General features: G+C 39.7%; 1 protein-coding gene across 9 annotated transcripts in view; it reads right to left on the minus strand.

Annotated features, from left to right (window-relative positions):
* LTBP1 (latent transforming growth factor beta binding protein 1) overlaps positions 1–23524 on the minus strand; it is a 424099-nt gene that overhangs the window by 205542 nt on the left and 195033 nt on the right. For all 9 annotated transcript variants that reach the window (XM_067703302.1, XM_067703301.1, XM_067703300.1 and 6 more), the window contains 2 exons: positions 2512–2736; positions 1063–1337 (listed from right to left, as the gene is read on the minus strand). In XM_067703302.1, the coding sequence (XP_067559403.1) occupies positions 1063–1337; positions 2512–2736 (500 nt within the window). The remainder of the gene's footprint in view (positions 1–1062; positions 1338–2511; positions 2737–23524) is intronic.

Raw genomic sequence — 23524 nt, forward strand, 5'->3', positions numbered from 1 at the left:
TTACGTGACATAAGCAATCACCTGCTCTCTTTTTATGTTTGACTCTATCAATAGTTAAGTGTCTTCTAAGCTAGTAGTTGCATAGTTCTGTAACATTTGCAGAGCATGTCACATTACCTTGTCTAATCTTGACAAAGCCCCATATTCTTGTCTCCACTTGACAAATAAGGAAGCTGGTTCCCTGCCACCAAGTGCTGAGCCCATGGCTCTAACCAAGGTCTTATAACTCTACATGGCTGTTCTTTCCATTCTGGTCTACAAACCAGTTTTACCTCCTCCCCTAGAAGAAAGGGGATGACCCAACCACGGACTTGCCCAGCACCTAAAAGTGTTCTCCAGGTTTCAAAAGCAAGAACGATTTATTCTACTACCAACAGATATTTCACTCACACACAAACACACGCACAATTTTTTGAATATTCAGGTAACAGCAGGAATAATAAATAGATCTCGCCTATTCTTCTCACAGGGGGTTCAAATCATAATCAGGTGACAGGAGAAGAACCATAGGACAAAGCTATGTCATTATCACATAATTCCAAAGCAGGAAGCACCAAGTAACTGGGGTAGAGGAACCAGTAATTTTATGTTGCTTTTACTATGCACATTCAATGATGAGTTTTAAAAAGAAGTCAGCCTCTCTCTCACTTTACGATATATAGACCTAGAGTTACACATAAATGCAATGATATTTAAAATGCACTTCAAACAACTCATGCATTGCCATTCTAGTTATAAATTTGTATAAGAAAATAAAAGATGACAAATTATGGCAAACTTTTTCTGAAAAGGGCTTTGCAGACCATATTTTAGGCATTTCAGATCATATGACCTCATTGAAAGTATACCATCCTTCTGTCCATAGCATGAAAGCAGACATAGACAGTATGTAAATGATGGGTGTGGCTGTGTCCAATAAAGTTTTATTTAGAGTAACAGGCCCACAGGTCAGTTTGCCAACCCCTTCTACAAAAAACTTACTTCAACCAAGTCTGTCTTTCCTACTACAATGAGACTATACCTAGAACACATCACTAAAATGGGCTGGGCAGTGTTGCTCACCTGCGACCCAATAGTCTCCTGGAAGCACCGGCCAAGCTGCGTCTTAGCAGCCACCGGATACACGTGAGGAATGACTTGCTGGTGGGAGTATGAGGAATGGACCGTCTGAGTCTTCTGGACAGGAAGCCCTTGGTAAGAGACTTGGGACTGGCCTGGTTGAGCTTCTTTTACCTTCTGGCCTGTTGGGCCATCAACTCTTGAAACCTGATGTATCTGGACTGAGGCCTCAGGAGGGTGCTTCACATGGATATTGACTATGTTAGGAGGAAATTTCACTAAAACAGATCGGGAAGAAAACTTATCAGTCATAAATAATTGATACGTACATCAGGATGAAAGTAAATGTTCATGCTAGTCAGCATGAAACTAAGTTTTATATACACACATATACTTAAGTACATATATATTATACCTGGGATAAATGATATATTTTTAGTGTGTATCTATTTTTGCTGCACAGCCATTAAAAAACTCTTGAGAGTAAAAGGGGACACTCAAAAATTAAACCTGAATTTATATACTTTAAAGAATAAAACTGCTTTTAGAAAGAGAAATTTAAACTTCTCACAGTAACAGATCCAAGAGACAAAAATTTTTTTCAGAGGAGTCATAAAACTACGAAATTTGTGCTACTTGTGGTCATACATTCTACCAAACAAGAGTAATAGACTCAAGAGGTTGATTATTTTTGAATTTCTCACAAAGTGTCCATCGTAGAGACTGTAGGATTTACAACACAATTTCACAAAGCATAGTTCTCTTACCCTTAAACCTGGTGTGTACGTACTTTTGTGCTTCCTGTGATACCCACAAAATACCAAAGTGTGATATTTTACATCTCTATTTTCTTTCTCTGCAGCTTTCACACAGAATTTCATCTTCTGATGCTAAGATTCAGGTTTTAAAGAATAAGAGCCAGTAACACTTCTCTGACTCCTTTTTTAAAAGTTGTGCATGTGTAAGAGGTGCCAGGTTGAAAAGAATGAATTAGTCATAGAATTTCTGAGCTCCAAGTGACCTAGTTTACCTTCCTCTACAGATGAATAAACTGAAGCCCAGGGAGGTGAGGTTACAGATTGTTTAGAACTAAAAGCAAGAGCTCTTCGACTACAAAATAGACTTGGTGTTCATCAGCAGGTATTGTGTGATCTTCTAGTTTATTAATCCCATAAGGGCCAGAACACCATCTTGTTCATCTTTCCATTTCCCAGGACCTACCAGAACAGTGCCATGTATGTTTATCAGCTCTTGGTCCTGCATCACCAGAGAAAGATGGGCTCCATTTTCTTATTTCCTAGATACCATTCCCTACAGCCTAGAAAGCACTGGCACCATATACCTGGGCCCATATTCTGTTCCAATACCAGCCCTGCAGACACTTGGCTTCTTATGGGTTTGGCATGTTAACAGAGTTCTGATGAACGGGCAAAATCAAAATAATCAGCTTACCTTTGACTCCTTGCTGGCTCGTCATGGTCAGAGGCAAAGTATGTGTTGAGTGGACGACATGTGTTCCCAACGCCTTGCCTGACTGCTGGGAATGCTGATAAAGTTTAGGCACGTCAGCACCATGGACCGGAATCTGACAAAGCTTCCCTGTGAAATTTGGAGGGCACTGGCATTTGTCCCTTGAACTGCATTGGCCTCCATTCATACATGGAAGATGGCAAATTACTGTAAAGGAAAAGAGAAAATGTGGAGAGTGGTTAGTTTCTCAAATGCCAAGTAACAATCAACCAACAAAACTCCCCCAAAGCACAGCCATCATATTCCCAATGACTTTAGAAATGGTAAACAAAGGAGTATACACTATGACAAAAATACTTCCTTTTTTTTTTTTTTTACTATCTTTTTCTTTCCACCTTAAGTAAGTCATTTAGCTCTCCAATTGCTTGTGGTTGTTCACCCACAATGGTGGCAAGAATTCATGGGAAAAAATATACATGTATATTTATACATATAATATATATATTACATATATTTATACATATAAAGCTACTTTATATATATAAAGTAGCCACTCAGGATATCTCTTGCATTCTATAATTACTGTGTTTTCCTATTTAATTACTAGATTATAAACTCTTTCGGGGAAAGGAATATGCCTAGTTTAATGACCTTTGTTCCTCAGCACCTAGAATAATGCCTGGCACACAGTGGACATTAAATATTTCCTCAAAGAATAAACAAATGAGAGTGCTAAAAATAATATCTGTTGAGAATTTTCTCTACGTAAGACACTGAAATAAGTGCTACCCAGAATATGGGAGTAGAATAGTTTGAATCCTGCTTTACAGGAATTTGCAATCTCATTGGGATAACAAGACCACAGTGAAACCTAGAAGTAGCAGTGATTAATAGTTGGAAAGTTATTTAGAATACCAAAAGATAAAAGGACATGTTTGGGTGAAGAATTTTAAAAGGAGTTTTAAACCCTGGCTAAATTCAACTTCAGGCCAACCTATTTATCACGAATGAATTCTTCCTATCAGCCCTTGAACTGATCAGATTTCCAGCAGCTTAAAAAATAGCCCCTCAACTCCATTTTCTTCCAGCTTCTACTCTGCTTCAATCCTCTCCTCCATGACCAAACTTTCCAAAAGAATTGCCTGCTCACTTCTCCACTCACTACCAGCCAGCCAGGGTCACGTTGTGTTTCCCTCTCCCCACACCTCTCCTATGCTGAAACTCCTCTTACTCAGGTCACTAATGGTCTCCATGTTGCTAAATCCAATGGATGGATTTCAGTCTTCCCTTGGCGTCTGTGACATCTCAACCCATCTAGTTTGCTCTTTCCTCTTTGTTCACTGTATCTTAATATTCTTTGCAGACTCCACTCTTTCCTTACCCTTGAAACACTGATGTGCTTCAAGATTTGGTCTTAAAATCTTCTGCTTTACTAACTCCATACATTCTGATTTCAGCCTATCATATGATGATGTCACCCAAAACTACATTTCTTAGCCAAAGCTTTCTGCTGTGCTCCACACTGTCTACTACTGTTTATTTCCTGTAGATCTTCTACAGGTACCTCAAACTTACAATGTCCTAAATGGAACTTGATCATCTTCCCCTAACATCTCCATTCACTGAGAGACCCTTAACAGGAACCTGAGGGCTGCTCTATCCTTTCACCCACCCAAACATCCATCTCCAGGTCCTGCCTTCTAAACATTCATCAAATATTCCCACATCTTTCTCATCATAGAGATTCTGTTCTCTCTGAAACATCATTCCCTACAATCTAGCTACACTGACCTGGATTCAGTTCCTCAGTGGACAGGGCCTCTCACCCCTCCTTAAGCTTTATATATACCCTGTGTCCTTGGCCTGGAACACTCTTTCCATTTGTCCCCCCTCACCTACCTAACTCCTACTCACCTTTTGGATACTGCTTAAACCTCAGTTCCCCGGAAGCACTTCCAATTGCCCCTCATCTAGGTTTGGTGCTTCTCCTCTGTGCTTCCGCAGGCTCTCATTCACTGCTCCTCATGCTGCTTGGCTTACTGCATTACAATCACCTGACTACTTTTCTGTACACCTCATTCAGCTAGAGTGCTGTGAGGTCAGGGACTTTAATGTTTTACCTCTAGCATGGTAGCTCAGCTTTTAGAAAAAAGGCTGCAGCTCAAAAAAAAAAAAAAACAAACTAGATGAAAGAATGAACACATTTATGGCTACCACTTTGTCAAATACCATTCTACATACTACAGAAGAAAGTAAAAGCTAACTGGAACTACTAGGTAATATATAATAACTAAAAATACAAATAAGTAACATTGGAAAATGTAAATTCTGTGGAACTCCAGAGAAAAGTCATTTCTGGGAAGTCAAAATAGACTTTACAGGAGAGCTCATTTGAGATAAGCCTTTGAAGCTAGGTAGGCTTCAGAAAAACAGAAAGGATTATATCCTAGGAGGATAGTGTGTAAGAAAGGGGGAGGTAGGCATATTTGGGAGATAATGAGGAAGTCTACCTTGCTGAAACCCCAGATTCCTGAGAGGAGGGGTCAGGTGATAAACAGGGAGATGTAGGCTTAAGTCAGACAATGGATAAAGGCCTGATAAAAAGTTTGGATTTTATTCTGTAATTAGCAAGTTATTTTGTAGACCCCAAGGAGAGAATTTTCCAGGAAGATTACTCTTGTGATAGCATGTGGCATTAACTGGAAAGGAGAGTGACCTAGGTGGAGAAGTCAGATAGGAGACTATTAAAATAACTGAAAGACAAGTTGAAAAATCCATGGATTAGGATGATGGCAACAAGAATTAAAAGAAACATGAAGTGGGCTTCCCTGGTGGTGCAGTGGTTGAGAGTCCGCCTGCCGATGCAGGGGACACGGGTTCGTGCCCCGGTCTGGGAAGGTCCCACATGCCGCGAAGCGGCTGCGCCCGTGAACCATGGCCGCTGAGCCTGCGCGTCCGGAGCCTGTGCTCCGCAACGCGAGAGGCCACAACAGTGAGAGGCCCGTGTACCGCAAAAAAAAAAAAAGAAAAAGAAACAGGAAGTAATATTATGATAGATGGGCAATCAGTACAACATGGAGATATGCACAGGAAATAAGCAGCAAGCCAAAGAAGAGGGAAGACAGTGAAGGAGACAGGAAAGAGCTGGAAAAAACGACCAAGGTAACCACCTAGAGCTATGTCCAGGATCTCACTATGTGGCAGATGAAGTCAAAACTGCCCACGCTGGATAAGGTCTGGAATATGTTTCCACCAGTGTCTGATCCACACTGAGGTGCAGAGTAAGAAGAAGAGTCAAAGCTGACTCTGAGGTTGAGTCAAAGACTTTGTAACTCCCAGTTCAATTTTGAATTGAATTTCTAAATGACAGGTTGGCTACGCTGGATGGGTTCAGTGTGTAATAGGCAAGGACACAGGGAGCCTGGCCAAGATTTCACAATACTACAAATAATTTATAACTGGAATACAAGCACTCCTCACTTTGTATGGTTCCAATATGCATGAATTTCAGTTAATGCAGTTTAGCTAAATAACTTCAGTCCCCCAACAACACGGTTTGAACTTCATTTGCCACAATATTAACTAGGTAACTGCATAAAGTACAAACTTCACTGCTAGCTCTTTGGTCCACAAACCACTACATAAATAACAGATGTGTACCATGATCAGTAATCAATCATGTCACTTCCTTCAGAGGCTGCTGGTGATTGATCCCAGCATATCTGTTATTCAGTTCATGCACAGACAGCAAAGCAGGTAGCTGTGTTGCCTCCTCACTTTACATTGATAAACTCGCATGACATTTTACAGAAGTGTATAGTCAAAAGGGCCAACAACAACAACAACAACAAAAGCACGGCAAAGAAATGAAAAGTGGTGACACTGGAAGTGAAATTGGAAAGTGGTTGTGATGTAGGATAAAGATGGTCCAAAGGAAATAACATTAAAGGAACTCACAGATATTCCACAACTTTGAAAGCATAATGGTAAGATATTGGAACCTGATTCAAACTTGTGAAGGAGTGTAACGGCTCACTAAGGCAAAGAAGAGATACTCCACATCATAAAGTATATGAGAAGAAAGCAAAAATGTTCTAACTACTCTTGTTAAGTTCTACTCGAAGAAAGAAAACACTTTAATTCTCAGTGTTTCTAACATTTTAAATTACAGGGCACTAGATAAATATCAGCTTTACTGTTTTTTTTCCTTTCCCTATAAATACATCACCTACAGTAAAACAACTGTAATGTTTTGACAAAAAAAATTTTTAAGGTGACAGAACTAGTAATTTTCCCATTATTAAGATTGTTTTGCACAGTTACAGCTTGCATGGTTATTTTTATGGTCCTGCATCACCATGCAAAGAGGACTACCTTTAATCTTTATTAAAATAACTTCATCTATGTTATCATCTTTTTTTTTTTTTACAAAAGAAACTGACTTTTATTTCTAATATCAATAGCAGATTTTGGAATCCAACATGAATTTAATTAGATTTGTTTAAAACTATTTTTAAACCTCTGAGATAGCTTCCACACAAATATTTCAAGAACCGTACTAGTCTAAGTGGATACAGCAATAATCCCAGAAGAGAACTCCAATAACCCTGTTTCTCTCTGGTCATAAAGGAAACCGTTTCTGCTGACTTATTCCAACCAATAACAGGCCACTATTTATAACCATTTATGAATGAGAAATAAAATACCTATTCTCCTGTTCCAGCATTTTCACAAAATCTAAATTATAATTTAAAGTTCTTTGCCCCAGCTCACTCACTGTACATTGAGTTCTTTGTAGCAGGTGCTATTTTTAAAGTTAAATAGTCTTTTATGTCAAAGAAAACAAATTTAAAATCAACCTACAAAAGTTAAGGATTTAACTATGAATAGTTTCTTTCTGTTTCAAGAGTTCATGCCACTCTCAAAACATCACCTGGTGATATATAGTCTGTGCAGCCAGCGTTCTATAAAACTTTCTCAACATATGAAGAGGAAAAAGAATAAGTTATCTTTAAGGCTGGCTTGTGGAATGCTGGTTGTAAGTCTAGCTATGGCACATATATTTTAGAACATATAACTGGAAGGTGTAATGTAGAATGCTGGCTGAGAAATTCCATAACCTTGTCAGCTTGACATTTTGCTGGCCATCACCATAATTCACTACATTGCATCATACGGTCACCTGGGACCTACAGCAAATAACAAGAGGTATATGGGCCTTCAGCCTGTTATTCCAGAAAGTGGAATATCGTGACAACCACTCCAAGTATCTCATGGTACAACTATGAAAGGTCACAATGAGCAAAAGGATCCAGGCTGGAAGAAAAAGTTGGAGGCTTTAAATATGCCCAGCATTTCAGTGCATTCCACCATTCACACTGGTCTGTAAAACAACTTGCAGGACTCAAGAAACCGGGCTGACAGGATAATATTCACAGTCTATGCCACAAACTGGAACTTAGTTTTAAATGAATAGGTACTGACTTGGATACAAATATGGGAAAACTGAATTTTCTGCAGATTTGAGTTATAAAAAGCTAGACTCTCATTCTTCCCTGTTATCTTAGCTGACTATAAAAATATTTCAGCTGCTTGTCCCCAAAAGGCGCTCTAAGAATGTACTTGACTTTCCTACAGCAACACCCGGGCCCCTCCACCCACCCCCTCGCTTTGTGTGCCAGCAGACAGACTGTTTCAAGTTATTGTGGCTAAGGCAGAACAGGGAAAACAAACCTCCATCTGAAGGAAAACTTACATCTGTCATTTCACAGAACAGACATACACATGATTTTGATTTGTATAGCTACTTCAACTTTCCCACTTGTCTCTGATTAGGAGAATAATGTTCCCTTAAAGGCTTTCAACATTTTGTTTGATGTCCCTTGCAGGGTGAAAAGAAAGCAATAACATTTTTAGAAAGTACAAGGTACCATTTTATTTCTCCCTCAATATACCTATATCGCCCTCTTTTAAAGGGTACCCATAGATTCTATTCAGCCAGAAAGTAGGTTAAAAATGTAGCTATCTAAAGCTTTCAGATAACAACTATGTCAGATAATAATTAAATGCCACAGCAAACCACTGCTCATTTTAAGAACCTAACCCACTTTTTAAAAACCTGCATTTTTGCCTTTTAATTCAGTATGCATCATCCTGCCACACCAAAAAATAAAATAAAATAAATAAAGCAACTGAAGCTGAAAGCCAAGATGGAAGTCACGTTCCTTTGGAGCAACGACAGAGGAACTGAGGAGGCCTCGTCTTACACAGAAGCCAAGAAAGGAAGTACAGAGATTAGTAGGCATTTACGAAAATCTAAGTTTGAGTATTTTTATTGAATGCAGAGATTTATCATTGCTGTGCTCCAAAACTGCTTACAGCCAATTCTAACGTATACTGAGTCCCAGGCTGAACCAAGAAAACATTCAAGTAACACGCTGTCTGGAACAACCAGTCCAAGGAGGTGACATTTCACCTAAACCTAAAGGGAGAAGAATCCCATGATGTTCAAGTTGGCAGAACAATGTTTGCAGAAGAAGAAATAATAGGAGCTAAGACCTTGAGGTGAGACATGGCTTAGAAAGGTCCAGAAACTGACAGGAGGCTGATGTGGTGGGAATGTCAGAAGAGGAGAGCAAGTGAGAAAAGCTAGGTGGAGAGACAAAGCAGGGCCAGATTCCTGCTTCCTTCCACAAGGATATAGGGCTGCCGAGAATACAGTAAACAGGAAAAATGTAAGTAAGTTAATACTTGGGACCAGGACAGATTATGAATCACAGGAGACAGAACCAGGGGAAGAGAAAGAACAAGGATAAGTAAGGGTAAGTAGAATCATCTATTGTATACACAAGAAATGTGCACTGTAAACTTGGCTTTGAGTTTCTGGACCTTAGCCAGATTGAAGTTAAATTCTGGAAGGTTTAATTTAAGACACAAATAGATAATGATTCTACAGATAAGAGGACTTTAAAAAAATTCTTTATATTGATTACATATGGGCATGATAATCGTAGTGGGTGGAATGGTGGTCTCCCAAAAGATACACCCATGTCCTGTGAATGTCCAGAATCTGAATATTACTTCATGTGGTAGATGGGTGAACACCACCTTACAATGCAAAACAAATGTGATTAGAAATCCTGAGAGGAGGCACTTGTCCTGGATTATCCAGGTGACCTCTCATTTCAGTGACAAGGTCCTTTTAAGAGCGAGGGCCAGGGAGCTTTGACCGAAGAGGAAGAGACAATATGACTGAGGCAGAGATCGGAATGACGCAGCTAGAAGTCAAGGAGCACCAACAGCCATGAGAAGCGGGAAGAGGCAAGGAACAGACCCTCCTCTAGAGCCTCCAGAGGGAGCGTGGCCCTGCCTACAGCTTGATTTTGACCTTCTGGTCTCCAGAACTGCGAGAGAATACATCTCTATTGTTTTAAGCAAAAAAAAAAAAAAAAAAAAAGAAGAAGAAAAAGGTACAATAATACAATATGTGTAACATTATGAGACTAATGTTCTTCATAGTACATGTAAAAGGAAAAAACAGAGTCTAAAGAAATCTTGGAGCAAAGAGAAAATGCTTCCACAAAAGCTAAAAATGCGCCCACCATACTCTTTGCTGCCATAGACAATCTCTTTGTTTTACCTGCTCTGGAAATGAAGATGACCATTTTCATCCCATCCCCATCTATCAAATGCTCAAGTACACTGGACTAGAATTAAAGGAAATTCACATTTCAACAAATGCAATATCTCAAACTTAATACAAACAAAAATCCCACAAATCTAATTTTTAATGCTGGTGCACATTAGCGAATGCTTGGATAGCATGTTCTGTTTATAATCCAGGAGATAGGAAGCCCTACCACCCACACATGCATCAGAGCTTCCTATATGGGATAAGACCATTCATCATCTCAACTTTGTTTATGGCTTTCTGCTCACTGATCATCAACCTCACCATAGCTGTGGGCTATCTACTTTGATCTAGTTTTATATTTTTCATAACATACGGAGCTTCCTATATCAAGCAAATCACAAAATTCCACTTTATATCCTCCATCCACAGAGGCTTGCTCTCAGTAACTCGCAAACCCTGGGCTCTTTTACCCTTAGGAATAACACAGCAACATCTGCAGGCTACAGAGTAAACACACCAGTCCCACACACCTTGGGATAGGGGCAAATCATTTCATTTTGTGGATTACTGTGCCCTCCTCTGCAAAAGGGGTGGTCCAATGACATAATCCACAGGTTTCTACAATTAAAGTTCTATTCCTACTATTAAAGTTCTCAAAACGCTAACCAAGTTAGTAGAGTGAAATTCAGATTTCCTCATCTCATCTAATGAAACTGGCATGATATAAAATTTTTAAAAGGGACAAATACATATCCAGCCACTTGCAATTTACGTAGAAGGGAAAGGGTTTATCTGTTACATGGTGTGCTTTGTTTTTATTTTAATGTATAATCAGATACTGATTCAAACATAAGTTGCCTACTTCGTAACAAAGCAGTTAATAAAATGCCCAGAGGTTTATGCAAAGCTGACTTCACTTGGGAGAATTATGTAAACATAATGGGGAAATGATAGCGCTGTACACTAATGGACAGGGAGATAGGTTTCACAAAAATGATGACATGCTTCATCCTTAAAGACCATACCTTTTACAGTGGTATCACTGCAACTATCTTCAGGGAGACGAAGTCATTTTAGCTACTGTAGCAGGGCATTTTCTTTAATGTCATTGCAAAATGCTTTCTCAAGAGCCAAGTAATACCACTTAAGCTGTACACAATATTAACAATGAGTTTTAAAATGTACTGCACGGGAGGGAGGAACACTCCCAAACTCATTCTATGAGGCCACCATCACACTGATACCAAAACCAGACAAAGATGCTACGAAAAAAGAAAACTACAGGCCAATATCACTGATGAGCGTAGATGCAAAAATCCTCAACAAAATACTAGCAAAGAGAATCCAACAGCACATTCAAAGGATCACAGGCAGGGTTGGAGGGAGGGAGACACAAGAGTGAAGAGATATGGGGATATATGTATATGTATAGTTGATGCACTTTATATAATGCTGCAACGAACACACCACTGTAAAGCAATTATACTCCAATAAAGATGTCAAAAAAAAAAAAAAGGATCATATACCCTGATCAAGTGGGGTTTATCCCAGGAATGCAAGTATTCTTCAATATATGCAAATCAATCAATGTGATACACCATATTAACAAATTTAAGGAGAAAAACCGTATGATCACCTAAATAGATGCAGAAAAAGTTTCTGACAAAATTCAACACCCATTTACGATAAAACCCCTTCAGAAAGTAGGCACAGAGGGAACTTACCTCAACATAATAAAGGCCATATATGACAAACCCACAACCAACATCGTTCTCAATGGTGAAAAACTGAAAGCATTTCCTCTGAGATCAGGAACAAGACAAGGTTGCTCACTCTCACCACTATTATTCAACATACTTTTGGAAGTTTTAGCCACAGCAATCAGAGAAAAAAAGAAATAAAAGGAATCCAAATCAGAAAAGAAGAAATAAAGCTGTCATTGTTTGCAGATGACATGATACTGTACATAGAGAATCCTAAAAGATGCTACCAGAAAACTCCTAGAGATAATCAACAAATTTGGAAAAGTAGCAGGATACAAAATTAATGCACAGAAATCTCTTGCATTCCTATACACTAACAATGAAAAATCTGAAAGAGAAATTAAGGAAACACTCCCATTTACCACTGCAACAAAAAGAATAAAATACCTCGGAATAAACCTTCCTAGGGAGACAAAAGACCTGTATACAGAAAACTATAAGACACTGATGAAAGAAATTAGAGATGATACAAACAGATGGAGGGATATACCATGTTCTTGGATTTGAAGAATCAACATTGTGAAAATGACTCTACTACCCAAAGCAATCTACAGATTCAATGCAATCCCTATCAAACTACGACTGGCATTTTTCACAGAACTAGAACAAAAAAGTTCACAATTTATATGGAAACACAAAAGATCCCGAATAGCCAAAGCAATCTTGAGAAAAAAAAAACGGAGCTGGAGGAATCAGGCTCCCTGACTTCAGACTATACTACAAAGCTACAGTAATCAAGACAGTATGGTACCAGCAAAAAAACAGAAATATAGATCAATGGAACAGGATAGAAAGCCCAGAGATAAACCCACGCACACATGATCACCTTATCTTTGATAAAGTAGGCAAGAATTTACAGTGGAGAAAAGACGGCCTCCTCAATAGGTGGTGCTGGGAAAACTGGACAGCTACATACAATAGAATGAAATTAGAACACTCCCTAACACCATACACAAAAATAAACTCAAAATGGATTAAAGACCTAAATGTAAGGCCAAACACTATTAAACTCTTAGAGGAAAACATAGGCAGAACACTCCATGACATAAATCACAGCAAGATCCTTTCTGACCCACCTCCTAGAGAAAGGGAAATAAAAACAAAAATAAACAAATGGGACCTAATGAAACTTAAAAGCTTTTGCACAGCAAAGGAAACCATAAGCAAGACAAAAAGACAACCCTCAGAATGCAAGAAAATATTTGCAAATGAAGCAACTGACAAAGGATTAATCTCCAAAATTTACAAGCAGCTCATGCAGCTCAATATCAAAGAAAGAAACAACCCAATCCAAAAATGGACAGAAGACCTAAATAGACATTTCTCCAAAGAAGATATACAGATTGCCAACAAACACATGAAAGAATGCTCAACATCATTAATCATTAGAGAAATGCAAATCAAAGCTACAATGAGATATCACCTCACACCAGTCAGAATGGCCATCATCAAAAAATCTACAAACAATAAATGCTGGAGAGGGTGTGGAGAAAATGGAACCCTCCTGCACTGTTGGTGGGAATGTAAATTGATACAGTCGCTATGAAGAACAGTATGGAGGTTCCTTAAAAAAATAAAAATAGAACTACCATACGACCCAGCAATCCCACTACTGGGCATATACCCTGAGAAAACCGTAATTCAAAAAGAGTCATGTACCACAATGTTCACTACAGCTCTATTTACAATAGCCAGGACATGGAAGCAGCTTAAATGTCCATCGACAGATGAATGGATAAAGAAGATGTGGCACATATATACAATGCAATATTACTCAGCCATAAAAAGAAATGAAATTGAGTTATTTGTAGTGAGGTGGATGGACCTAGAGTCTGTCATACAGAGTGAAGTAAGTCAGAAAGAGAAAAACAAATACCATATGCTAACACATATATACGGAATCTAAAAATAAATAAATAAATAAAAGGTTCTGAAGAACTTAGGGGCAGGACAGGAATAAAGACGCAGATGTAGAGAATGGACTTGAGGACACGGGGAGGGGGAAGGGTAAGCTGGGACAAAGTGAGAGTGGCCTGGACATAAATACACTACCGAATGTAAAATACATAGCTAGTGGGAAGTAGCCGCATAGCATGGGGACATCAGCTCGGTGCTTTGTGTCCACCTAGAGGGGTGGGATAGGGAGGGTGGGAGGGAGATGCAAGGGAGAGTAGATATGGGGACGTATGTATATGTACAGCTGATTCACTTTGGCATAAAGCAGAAACTAACGCACCACTGTAAAGCAATTATACTCCAAAAAAGATGTTAAATCAAAAAATGTACTGCACCACTGTAATTTGCAAACTTGGTCTAGAGACCAAGTTCATACTCTCACCAAGTTCATTAATGATCTGCTTGTTATTTATTTACCCTGAACCTTCAGGATAGATTTACAGATTAATCTAAATTTAGAATTTTAAAATATTTGCCAAGTCAAAACCTTGACGTACATATCTAACTTGAGAACACAAAACCGCACTAAAATCTCCTATCTTGGTAGCCAGTACAAATTCTTGGAGTCCTTTCAAGTCAGGTCTAAATATGGCCTCCAATAAAGAAACTTTCCTCCAAAGAGAGGAAGATGCTGAATAGGAAGAATCCTAGAAGGATTTGCAAATGGGGTGGGGGGCATCTAATATAATTTCTGTGTCATTTATCAATCTGCCTTGTATTATAATTCTTTTTTTGTTTCTCTTCCTCCTACTAGATTTTGGATACGGTAGGAAAGAGTCCATGGTCTCATCTTTGTATCTCCCGCATTTCTCATACAACAGCATTTTGCAGACAAGAACTCAACATAAAAATGTTGCCATTAATTCCCTAAAAACTTGAGATGGAAAAACAATGCAGCATTTACCTCTTGTAACACACTCCTTATTTTTCTTCTGATGCTGTTTAACTTTAGCACACACAGATCTTCCTCAACTTACAAAGGGGTTACGTCCCAATAAACCCATCTTGAGATCGGCTGATAGGTTGAGAATATCAGAAGTCAAAAATGAATTTAGGGCTTCCCTGATGGCGCAGTGGTTAAGAATCCACCTGCCAATGCAGGGGACACGGGTTCGAGCCCTTGTCCGGGAAGATCCCACATGCCGCGGAGCAACTAAGCCCGTGTGCCACAGCTACTGAGCCTGCGCTCTAGAGCCCGCGAGCCACAACTACTGAGCCTGCGTGCCGCAACTACTGAAGCTCGCGTGCCTAGAGCCCGTGCTCCGCAACAAAAGAAACCACTGCAATGAGAAGCCCGCGCACCGCAACGGAGTAGCTCCCACTTACCGCAACTAGAGAAAGCCCTCGTGCAGCTATGAAGACCCAAAGTAGCCAAAAATAAAATTAATTAATTAATTAAAAAAAAATGAATTTAATACACCTAACCTACCTAGCTTAGCTTTGCCTGCCTTAAACATGCAAAGAACACTTACAGTTGAGCAACATGGTTTAATACAAAGCCTATTTTATAATAAAGTGTTGACTATCTCATCTAATTGATTGATTACTATACTGAAAGTGAATAACAGAATGGTTGCATGGGTACAGAGAAGGGTTGTGTGTATATTGGTTGTTTACCCTCGTGATGGTGTGGCTACTGGGAGCTGCACCCACTGACCAGCCTCATGAGAGAGATCCTACTGCCTGTAACTAGCCCAGGAAAAAATTAAAATTCAAAATCTAAAGTACAGTTTCTACCAAAGTCACATGGCTTCCACACCACTGTAAAGTAAGTCAAACCACTGTAAATTTGGGACCATCTGTACTAAAACAGTAGTCTTCAAACTATCCTCCAGAACACACTATAGTTTCCACAGAGGTGCTAAAAAGGACCTGCTAAATAACCTAATTCAATCACCTTATCCTACAGACAAAGAGTGAGTTACAGAGACTGTGTGTGCTTAGGATTCAGGGCCAGATTGTGACAGAAATGGGATGTGAGACCACATTTTCCTAAACCCTGGTGCAGCACTCTTTTCCACATAGCTCTTACGATGGAAGGACCTAGAGGTGTCCCTCAAGTCTCACCACATAGTCTCGTCCCAAGTCTTCCTTCCTTCTTCCACAGAAACATTTTTCATAATTAGTCACCAGATGTGCTAATGGAACCCTAACTTAGATGGAGGTTTGGCCAGTTACAGATGAGGTACACTCATGAACTCCTTCAGGGATCGAAATATATGAGTGGAAACTACCAAGCCGCCTTTTTTTTTTTTTTAAAGGAGGACACACATACATGAGAGGAAGAGTAGGAGCAGGAGGAAATAAAAAGAGTAGGAGGAAACAAAAAAGGAATTGAACAACACTTGTTAGATGGCACAGACAGAGAACATTTCCATCACTGCAGAAACTGCTATTCTGCTCTGCTGGTCTATCACTGTCCCCATCAGTTCCAGTGAGGTGAGAAGTAAAGGGCAGAAGCTCAAAAAGTAGTGTTGGCTCATTCAGTGAACATTTATTCTATGTCCGCCACGGTCAAGCACTGTTCTAAGCCCTTAGCAAATGTCAAGAAACAAAGCAAGAGAAAGCTTTTGACAAAATTCAACACCCATTTATGATAAAAACCCTCCAGAAAGTAGGCATAGAGGGAACTTACCTCAACATAATAAAGGCCATATATGCCAAACCCACAGCCAACATCGTCCTCAATGGTGAAAAACTGAAAGCATTTCCACTAAGATCAGGAACAAGACAAGGTTGCCCACTCTCACCACTATTATTCAACATACTTTTGGAAGTTTTAACCACAGCAATCAGAGAAGAAGAAGAAACAAAAGGAATCCAAATCAGAAAAGAAGAAATAAAGCTGTCACTGTTTGCAGATGACATGATACTGTACATAGAGAATCCTAAAGATGCTACCAGAAAACTCCTAGAGATAACCAATGAATTTGGTAAAGTAGCAGGATACAAAATTAAGGCACAGATCTCTTGCATTCCTATACACTAATGATGAAAAATCTGAAAGTGAAATTAAGAAAACACTCCCATTTACCACTGCAACAAAAAGAATAAATTATCTAGGAATAAACCTACCTAAGGAGACAAAACACCTGTATGCAGAAAATTATAAGACACTGATGAAAGAAATTAAAGATGATGCAAACAGATGGAGAGATATACCATGTTCTAGGATTGGAAGAATCAACATTGTGAAAATGACTCTACTACCCAAAGCAATCTACAGATTCAATGCAATCCCTATCAAACTACGACTGGCATTTTTCACAGAACTAGAACAAAAAATTTCACAATTTGTATGGAAACACAAAAGACCCTGAATAGCCAAAGCAATCTTGAGAAAGAAAAACGGAGCTGGAGGAATCAGGCTCCCTGACTTCAGACTATATTACAAAGCTACAGTAATCAAGACAGTATGGTACTGGCACAAAAACAGAAATATAGATCAATAGAACAGGATAGAAAGCCCAGAGATAAACCCACACACATATGGTTACCTTATCTTTGATAAACTAGGCAAGAATTTACAGTGGAGAAAAGACAGCCTCTTCAATAAGTGGTGCTGGGAAAACTGGACAGCTACATGCAACAGAATGAAATTAGAACACTCCCTAACACCATACACAAAAATAAACTCAAAATAGATTAAAGACCTGAATGTAAGGCCAGACTCTTAGAGGAAAACACAGGCAGAACACTCCATGACATAAATCACAGCAAGATCCTTTCTGACCCACCTCCTAGAGAAAGGGAAATAAAAACAAAAATAAACAAATGGGACCTAGTGAAACTTAAAAGCTTTTGCACAGCAAAGGAAACCATAAGCAAGACAAAAAGACAACCCTCAGAATGCAAGAAAATATTTGCAAATGAAGTAACTGACAAAGGATTAATCTCCAAAATTTACAAGCAGCTCATGCAGCTCAATATCAAAGAAAGAAACAACCCAATCCAAAAATGGACAGAAGACCTAAATAGATATTTCTCCAAAGAAGATATACAGATTGCCAACAAACACATGAAAGAATGCTCAACATCATTAATCATTAGAGAAATACAAATCAAAACTACAATGAGATATCATCTCACACTGGTCAGAATGGCCATCATCAAGAAAATCTATAAACAATAAATGTTGGAGAGGGTGTGGAGAAAATGGAACCCTCTTGCACTGTTGGTGGGAATGTAAATTGAGACAGCCGCTATGGAGAACAGTATGGAGGTTCCTTAAAAAACTAAAAATAGAACTACCATACGACCCAGCAATCGCACTACTGGGCATATACCCTGAGAAAACCATAATTCAAAAAGAGTCATGTACCACAATGTTCACTACAGCTCTATTTACAATAGCCAGGACATGAAAGCAACCTAAGCGTCCATCGACAGATGAATGGATAAAGAAGATGTGGCACATACATACAATGGAATATTACTCAGCCATAAAAAGAAAGGAAATTGAGTTATTTGTAGTGAGGTGGATGGACCTAGAGTCTGTCATACAGAGTGAAGTAAGTCAGAAAGAGAAAAACAAATACCGTATGCTAACACATATATATGGAATCTAAAAATAAATAAAAGGTTCTGAAGAACCTAGGGGCAGGACAGGAATAAAGACGCAGACGTAGAGAATAGACTTGAGGACACGGGGATGGGGAATGGTAAGCTGGGACAAAGTGAGAGTGGCCTGGACATATATACACTACTAAATGTAAAATAGATAGCTAGTGGGAAGCAGCTGCATAGCATGGGGACATCAGCTCGGTGCTTTGTGTCCACCTAGAGGGGTGGGATAGGGAGGGTGGGAGGGAGATGCAAGGGAGAGTAGATATGGGGACGTATGTATATGTACAGCTGATTCACTTTGGCATAAAGCAGAAACTAACACACCATTGTAAAGCAATCATACTCCAATAAAGATGTTAAAAAAAAAAAAAAGCAAACCAAGATAACCTGCCCTCCTGGCTCTTACCTTCTGTCATCTCATCATCTTTGTGAGACTCTGGGCATGAGAAGAATCTTGGTTTGGGGCCTAGGAGCTGGACGGCGTTCGATAAAGACTTGTTCTCTCAGTTCTACAGGCTACCAAACACCTCTCTGAACATGAAAAGAGGTCAGGCAGGGCACAGAGCTGGGTGTTCCGGGGAGGGACCTTCCACAGGGCAGGGCTGGGGCTCTCTCTCGGGGCTCCATCTGTAGTGGCCCCTGAAGGGTCTGGATAGGAAGACCTGGGCAGATGTCTTGTGGTGAACGCTGCTCACCAGCACTGGGTGGGGAGTGGGAGAGTACCCTTGGAGATCCTCAGGCACTCTTGCAAGGGGTACAGTAGGGATGAGGGTTCTGTGTAAGCAGGCAAGGGTTTGGGGCTAGCATAACTTGGGTTTATCATTATCATTATATTTTCTATACCTGCAATGATAATGCCTAGAGGGGCATCCAGGTTACAGTTAGGATTACCACAGCTCACATTTGCAGTCTTTTGTCCCTATATAGCCATGATACCGTTCCATGCTATAAGCTGCTACAGAGCCTGAATAGCTACATAATATCCCATTAAGCTGACAGATGGTAAATTACATAGTCATTCCTTTATTATTTGTTTACATTGCCTGAATTTCTTTTTAACTACTGCAGGTAAGGCTGCAAGGAACATCCTCAAGCGTGTAATTGTATCTTTCTTAGTAATTCTTTCCTCATGCTTTCAACTAATATTGGGCAATTGCTTAGTATGTAACAGGCAATGTGCTAGGTGATATCATCAACAAGAAAACCATATGAGCCAATTAAAGCAATGTAACCATCTTATCATGGGGAGGACAGGGAACATAGGCATTAAGAGCAAGGGCCTGGAAGCCGATCTCGAGGGGGTGCGAATCACAGTTTCACCATTTCTTAGTGGTATGACCATGGATAAGTCATTGAACATTTCTCTGCCCCTCATTTCTTCACCTATAAAATGAGCATAAAAATTGTAACCCCTCATATGGTTGTTGTGTGGCTTGAATGAGGTCATATATTCAAAGCACTTAGTACTCAGCACACAGGAAGCACTCAGCAAATGTTAGCCATCTGCATAATCTCCCTGATTAGGATACAGTGGGAACATATAAAAGGGGAAACCACACCAGTGCATTGGCAAGGAAGGGGTGTGAATATCCTTATCACCAGTCAGGTCATGCAGTATACTGCATGTTGTTTCATTCACTACTCTGCTCCCGGTAGCCAATGAAGAGACGTTGAATTGCTGAGTATATCAATAGATGAAGCTTCTAACAAGAGTTTATCAATTATTAACATCAAGAGCAGTATATGAACATATCCAAATTCACATCTTGTCAAAACTGGATTTTGTTCTTAAACATTACTACCACTTTAATAGCTTCAAAATAACTTCTAAGCTGTAATATTCTACCTGCAATCAGGTTAAACTATAACAATGTTGATTTCACACGTCTATTTACTAAAGATTTTTAACGGTTTTAATGTTTGTAACTTTGTTTTACTGTTTTTATTTCCTCTTGTTTGAACTATCTTTATATTTTACCTATCCCTTAGAATCGTAATGATTTTAAAAATTACTTTAATGATGGTTTTTATGGATAATACAATTTAAGATTTTATTTGTCCTAATGATGAAAATACCTTTGCAAACATATTTCCTGTTCATTTTAGTTTAGTTTGTTTGGATACAGATATTTTATTATTTCCATAGAATTAAGTTTATAGGTTCCTTTCTCTGTAATGTTCTGTTTCACTCCTTTAAAAGCTGCTACCCCTCCACGTGTCTGACAAATAACCTATTTCATACTAGCTCCTTAGATTCTTTCCATCTCTTTCTTGCTTATTTAACTTGTTCCATCTGGAGTTTTTACCCAGTGTATACATATGGGTCATCACTCATTTTGCTTCAAATTGCAATCTAAATGGCTTCACATTAGTTATTAAATAAAACTTCCTTTCCCATTTTTTAAAAAAGCTAAGTTATTTTGAATGGAAGTCTTCAAAAGGGGGAAGACATAATGTGGTTGAAAAAAGAAAGAAAAAAGGGCAGTTTAGGGTGGAGTCAAGGATGGGAGGAGGAAGGAGAATGCAGGATAGCAGAGCGGAGGCCCAGGACTAATACAAAAGCAGAGAAACATTCCCTGAGAGACATGAAAGAAGAAACTCACTGGGTAATAAAATGAAATGGGGTCTGTAAAATTCAGTCAGATGCCAAAAGGGATAAATTCTGAGTAGACAATGTTTGGGAACCATTACTATAAACAAAAATCTGCATGGCCCGTCTACAGCTTCCTTTTATTCCCACCCTCCATGGATCATTACTCTTCCATGGCTCCCACCTAACTATGCCACCCTAGGCGAGCATATTTCTTTATCCTGGTCTTTTCTTTCTTTTAAAGAGCAGGGGTCCCTTGCAGCATTCTCTTCCTGAGTAGTAAGCTGTCACTGAGGAGCATAAAGGAAGGTGACACTGGGATGCAGTGCAGGACGTCACGATCACCATGATTAGGAAAATATCCAACGCAAAGGATACAGAATATCCTGTGTAGCTGCTGACGGGACATGCATGTGAGCAAGGCAGCCACAGATCTTTCTAGATACCTGAACTAGAAAATCCTTAGGCAGGAAAACAGACTCCTAATGCCTTCTTTACGTACTTCAGAGTCCAGGCAGATTGTGACCTTAAAACCTCCATGTGACACAAAAATGCACAGGGAAAACCAGTTTAGAAGCCTGTCTACACTGGTGGGTGAACTATCCCCAATACTGATGAATTTCTAAGTTTTACATAGAGGTGACAGAATATACACATAGGTATGGACAGAGATTGCCTAAACTCACAAGCAAAAGGGGCTGAACACCATCTGACAACTGCTGTCACAGTTAGGTATCAGTTTCTGCTTCAGTTACTAAGAACTGATTTTTCACTTCTTTGCCTTTTAGACTCATACAGGCCTTAGTGAAAGAGTTGAAGTTAGAGGTAAAAGAGGGGTTTTTTACAAATACTAAATACTAAAAATTCGTAAGACTGCATCACAAGTTTCAATTCTACAACCTGTTAGATTAAAAGAAAACCCTACCTCAGATTTCTTATGTGACATAGCATCCCATTTCTGGGTCTCATATCTAGGGGTAAAGAAGGACGAGACTGCCTAACGGGAATGAGAAGGTGATTTATGGATATGATCAACGCTAGGATGGTAGTGAAGAGCTTCCCAAATAGTTTTTATTGGATCATTCCTTCTGAGATTCAGGCTGATTTGAGCTAAAAGCCAAATACATCAATTTCCTGCTTAACAATTTCAGAGATTCCCTGTATCACCAAAGGAAGACATCTAAACCCAATCATGGCAGCAGGGCTCTTCTTTTTTTTTTTTTTTATTTTGCGATACGCGGGCCTCTCACTGTTGTGGCCTCTCCCGTTGCGGAGCACAGGCTCCGGACGCGCAGGCTCAGCGGCCATGCCTCACGGGCCCAGCCGCTCCGCGGCATGTGGGACCTTCCCGGACCGCGGCACGAACCTGCGTCCCCTGCACCGGCAGGCGGACCCTCAACCACTGTGCCACCAGGGAAGCCCAGCAGGGCTCTTCTTGATCTAGTTCCTGCTACCTATCCAGCCTGGTTCCCCATCATTGTGGTCTTGTTCCCTTCAGTTCCAGTCATACCCAACCCTTGGTCTGTTCTGAGCACACCATGCTCCCTCACACACATGTGGTTCTATACAGGCTCTTTCCTCTCCTCCTCCCAGCTCACCACCCCAACCCTATGTCAACCCAAGCATCTGCCTACGCTTCACCTCATCACTAAGGTCTTTCCTGATGACACCAGAGAAAAACTGATAGCTCCCACTTCTGCCACATAGTCTCAGAGCAATGTATTCATGTGCACAGCCAGCATTCCACTATAATTGAGGGCACGTCTGACTTCTCTGAAAGGTAATGAGTGCCTGGAAGGGAGGAAACCTTGTCTTTGGGATCCTGCCTGTTTCAGCCGCCCAGCCCTAGAGCTTAACAAAATGCTAATCACATGGTGGGTACCCAGTACGTGTTTTTGAATGAACAAATGGAGCTTCTTACAAAACATTGTTTTTAAATTGTGGAGCCAGATGAATGCCAAATTCCAGTTTGTCGTTCCCTTCCCAATTTCTTAATGTTGTCTTACCTTACCCTAAATTGACAGTCAATACAATATTAGTTATTTGCTTTTATTGAGTCTTTCTGAATGATTCAACTGAATTTTCATAAAAACGACTCTTTTTTTTTGATCAGCTTAAATACCATTTAATTTAATGATGTCATTTCCAGTCAGAAACAAAAGAATTGACCCTTGGAAGCCATATTATTCAGACATGGGAGGTGTAATGTGTGGAATGAACTATCAGCTAGGAACATTCAGCATGCCATGGGCATCAGTCAGTGTATTTTTAAAGAGGAATGGAGGGAACTGGTTCACATGCAAATTCAGCTACACGGAGGTCATTTTAGAAAGCTTCTGCTGCAGACGGCTTAAAATCACATGGCAGAACTTTCCAGAGTCAAATGCTAAAGCTATTCAAAGCCACGTGATTCATTACTGACTGTAAGATGAGCCAAGATGTCTCCTTCCATTTAACTTAAATGACTTGATATGTCAAGTTCAGGTT

Source organism: Pseudorca crassidens, chromosome 14 (assembly GCF_039906515.1).
Source record: "Pseudorca crassidens isolate mPseCra1 chromosome 14, mPseCra1.hap1, whole genome shotgun sequence".
Classification (NCBI taxonomy): Eukaryota; Metazoa; Chordata; class Mammalia; order Artiodactyla; family Delphinidae; genus Pseudorca; species Pseudorca crassidens.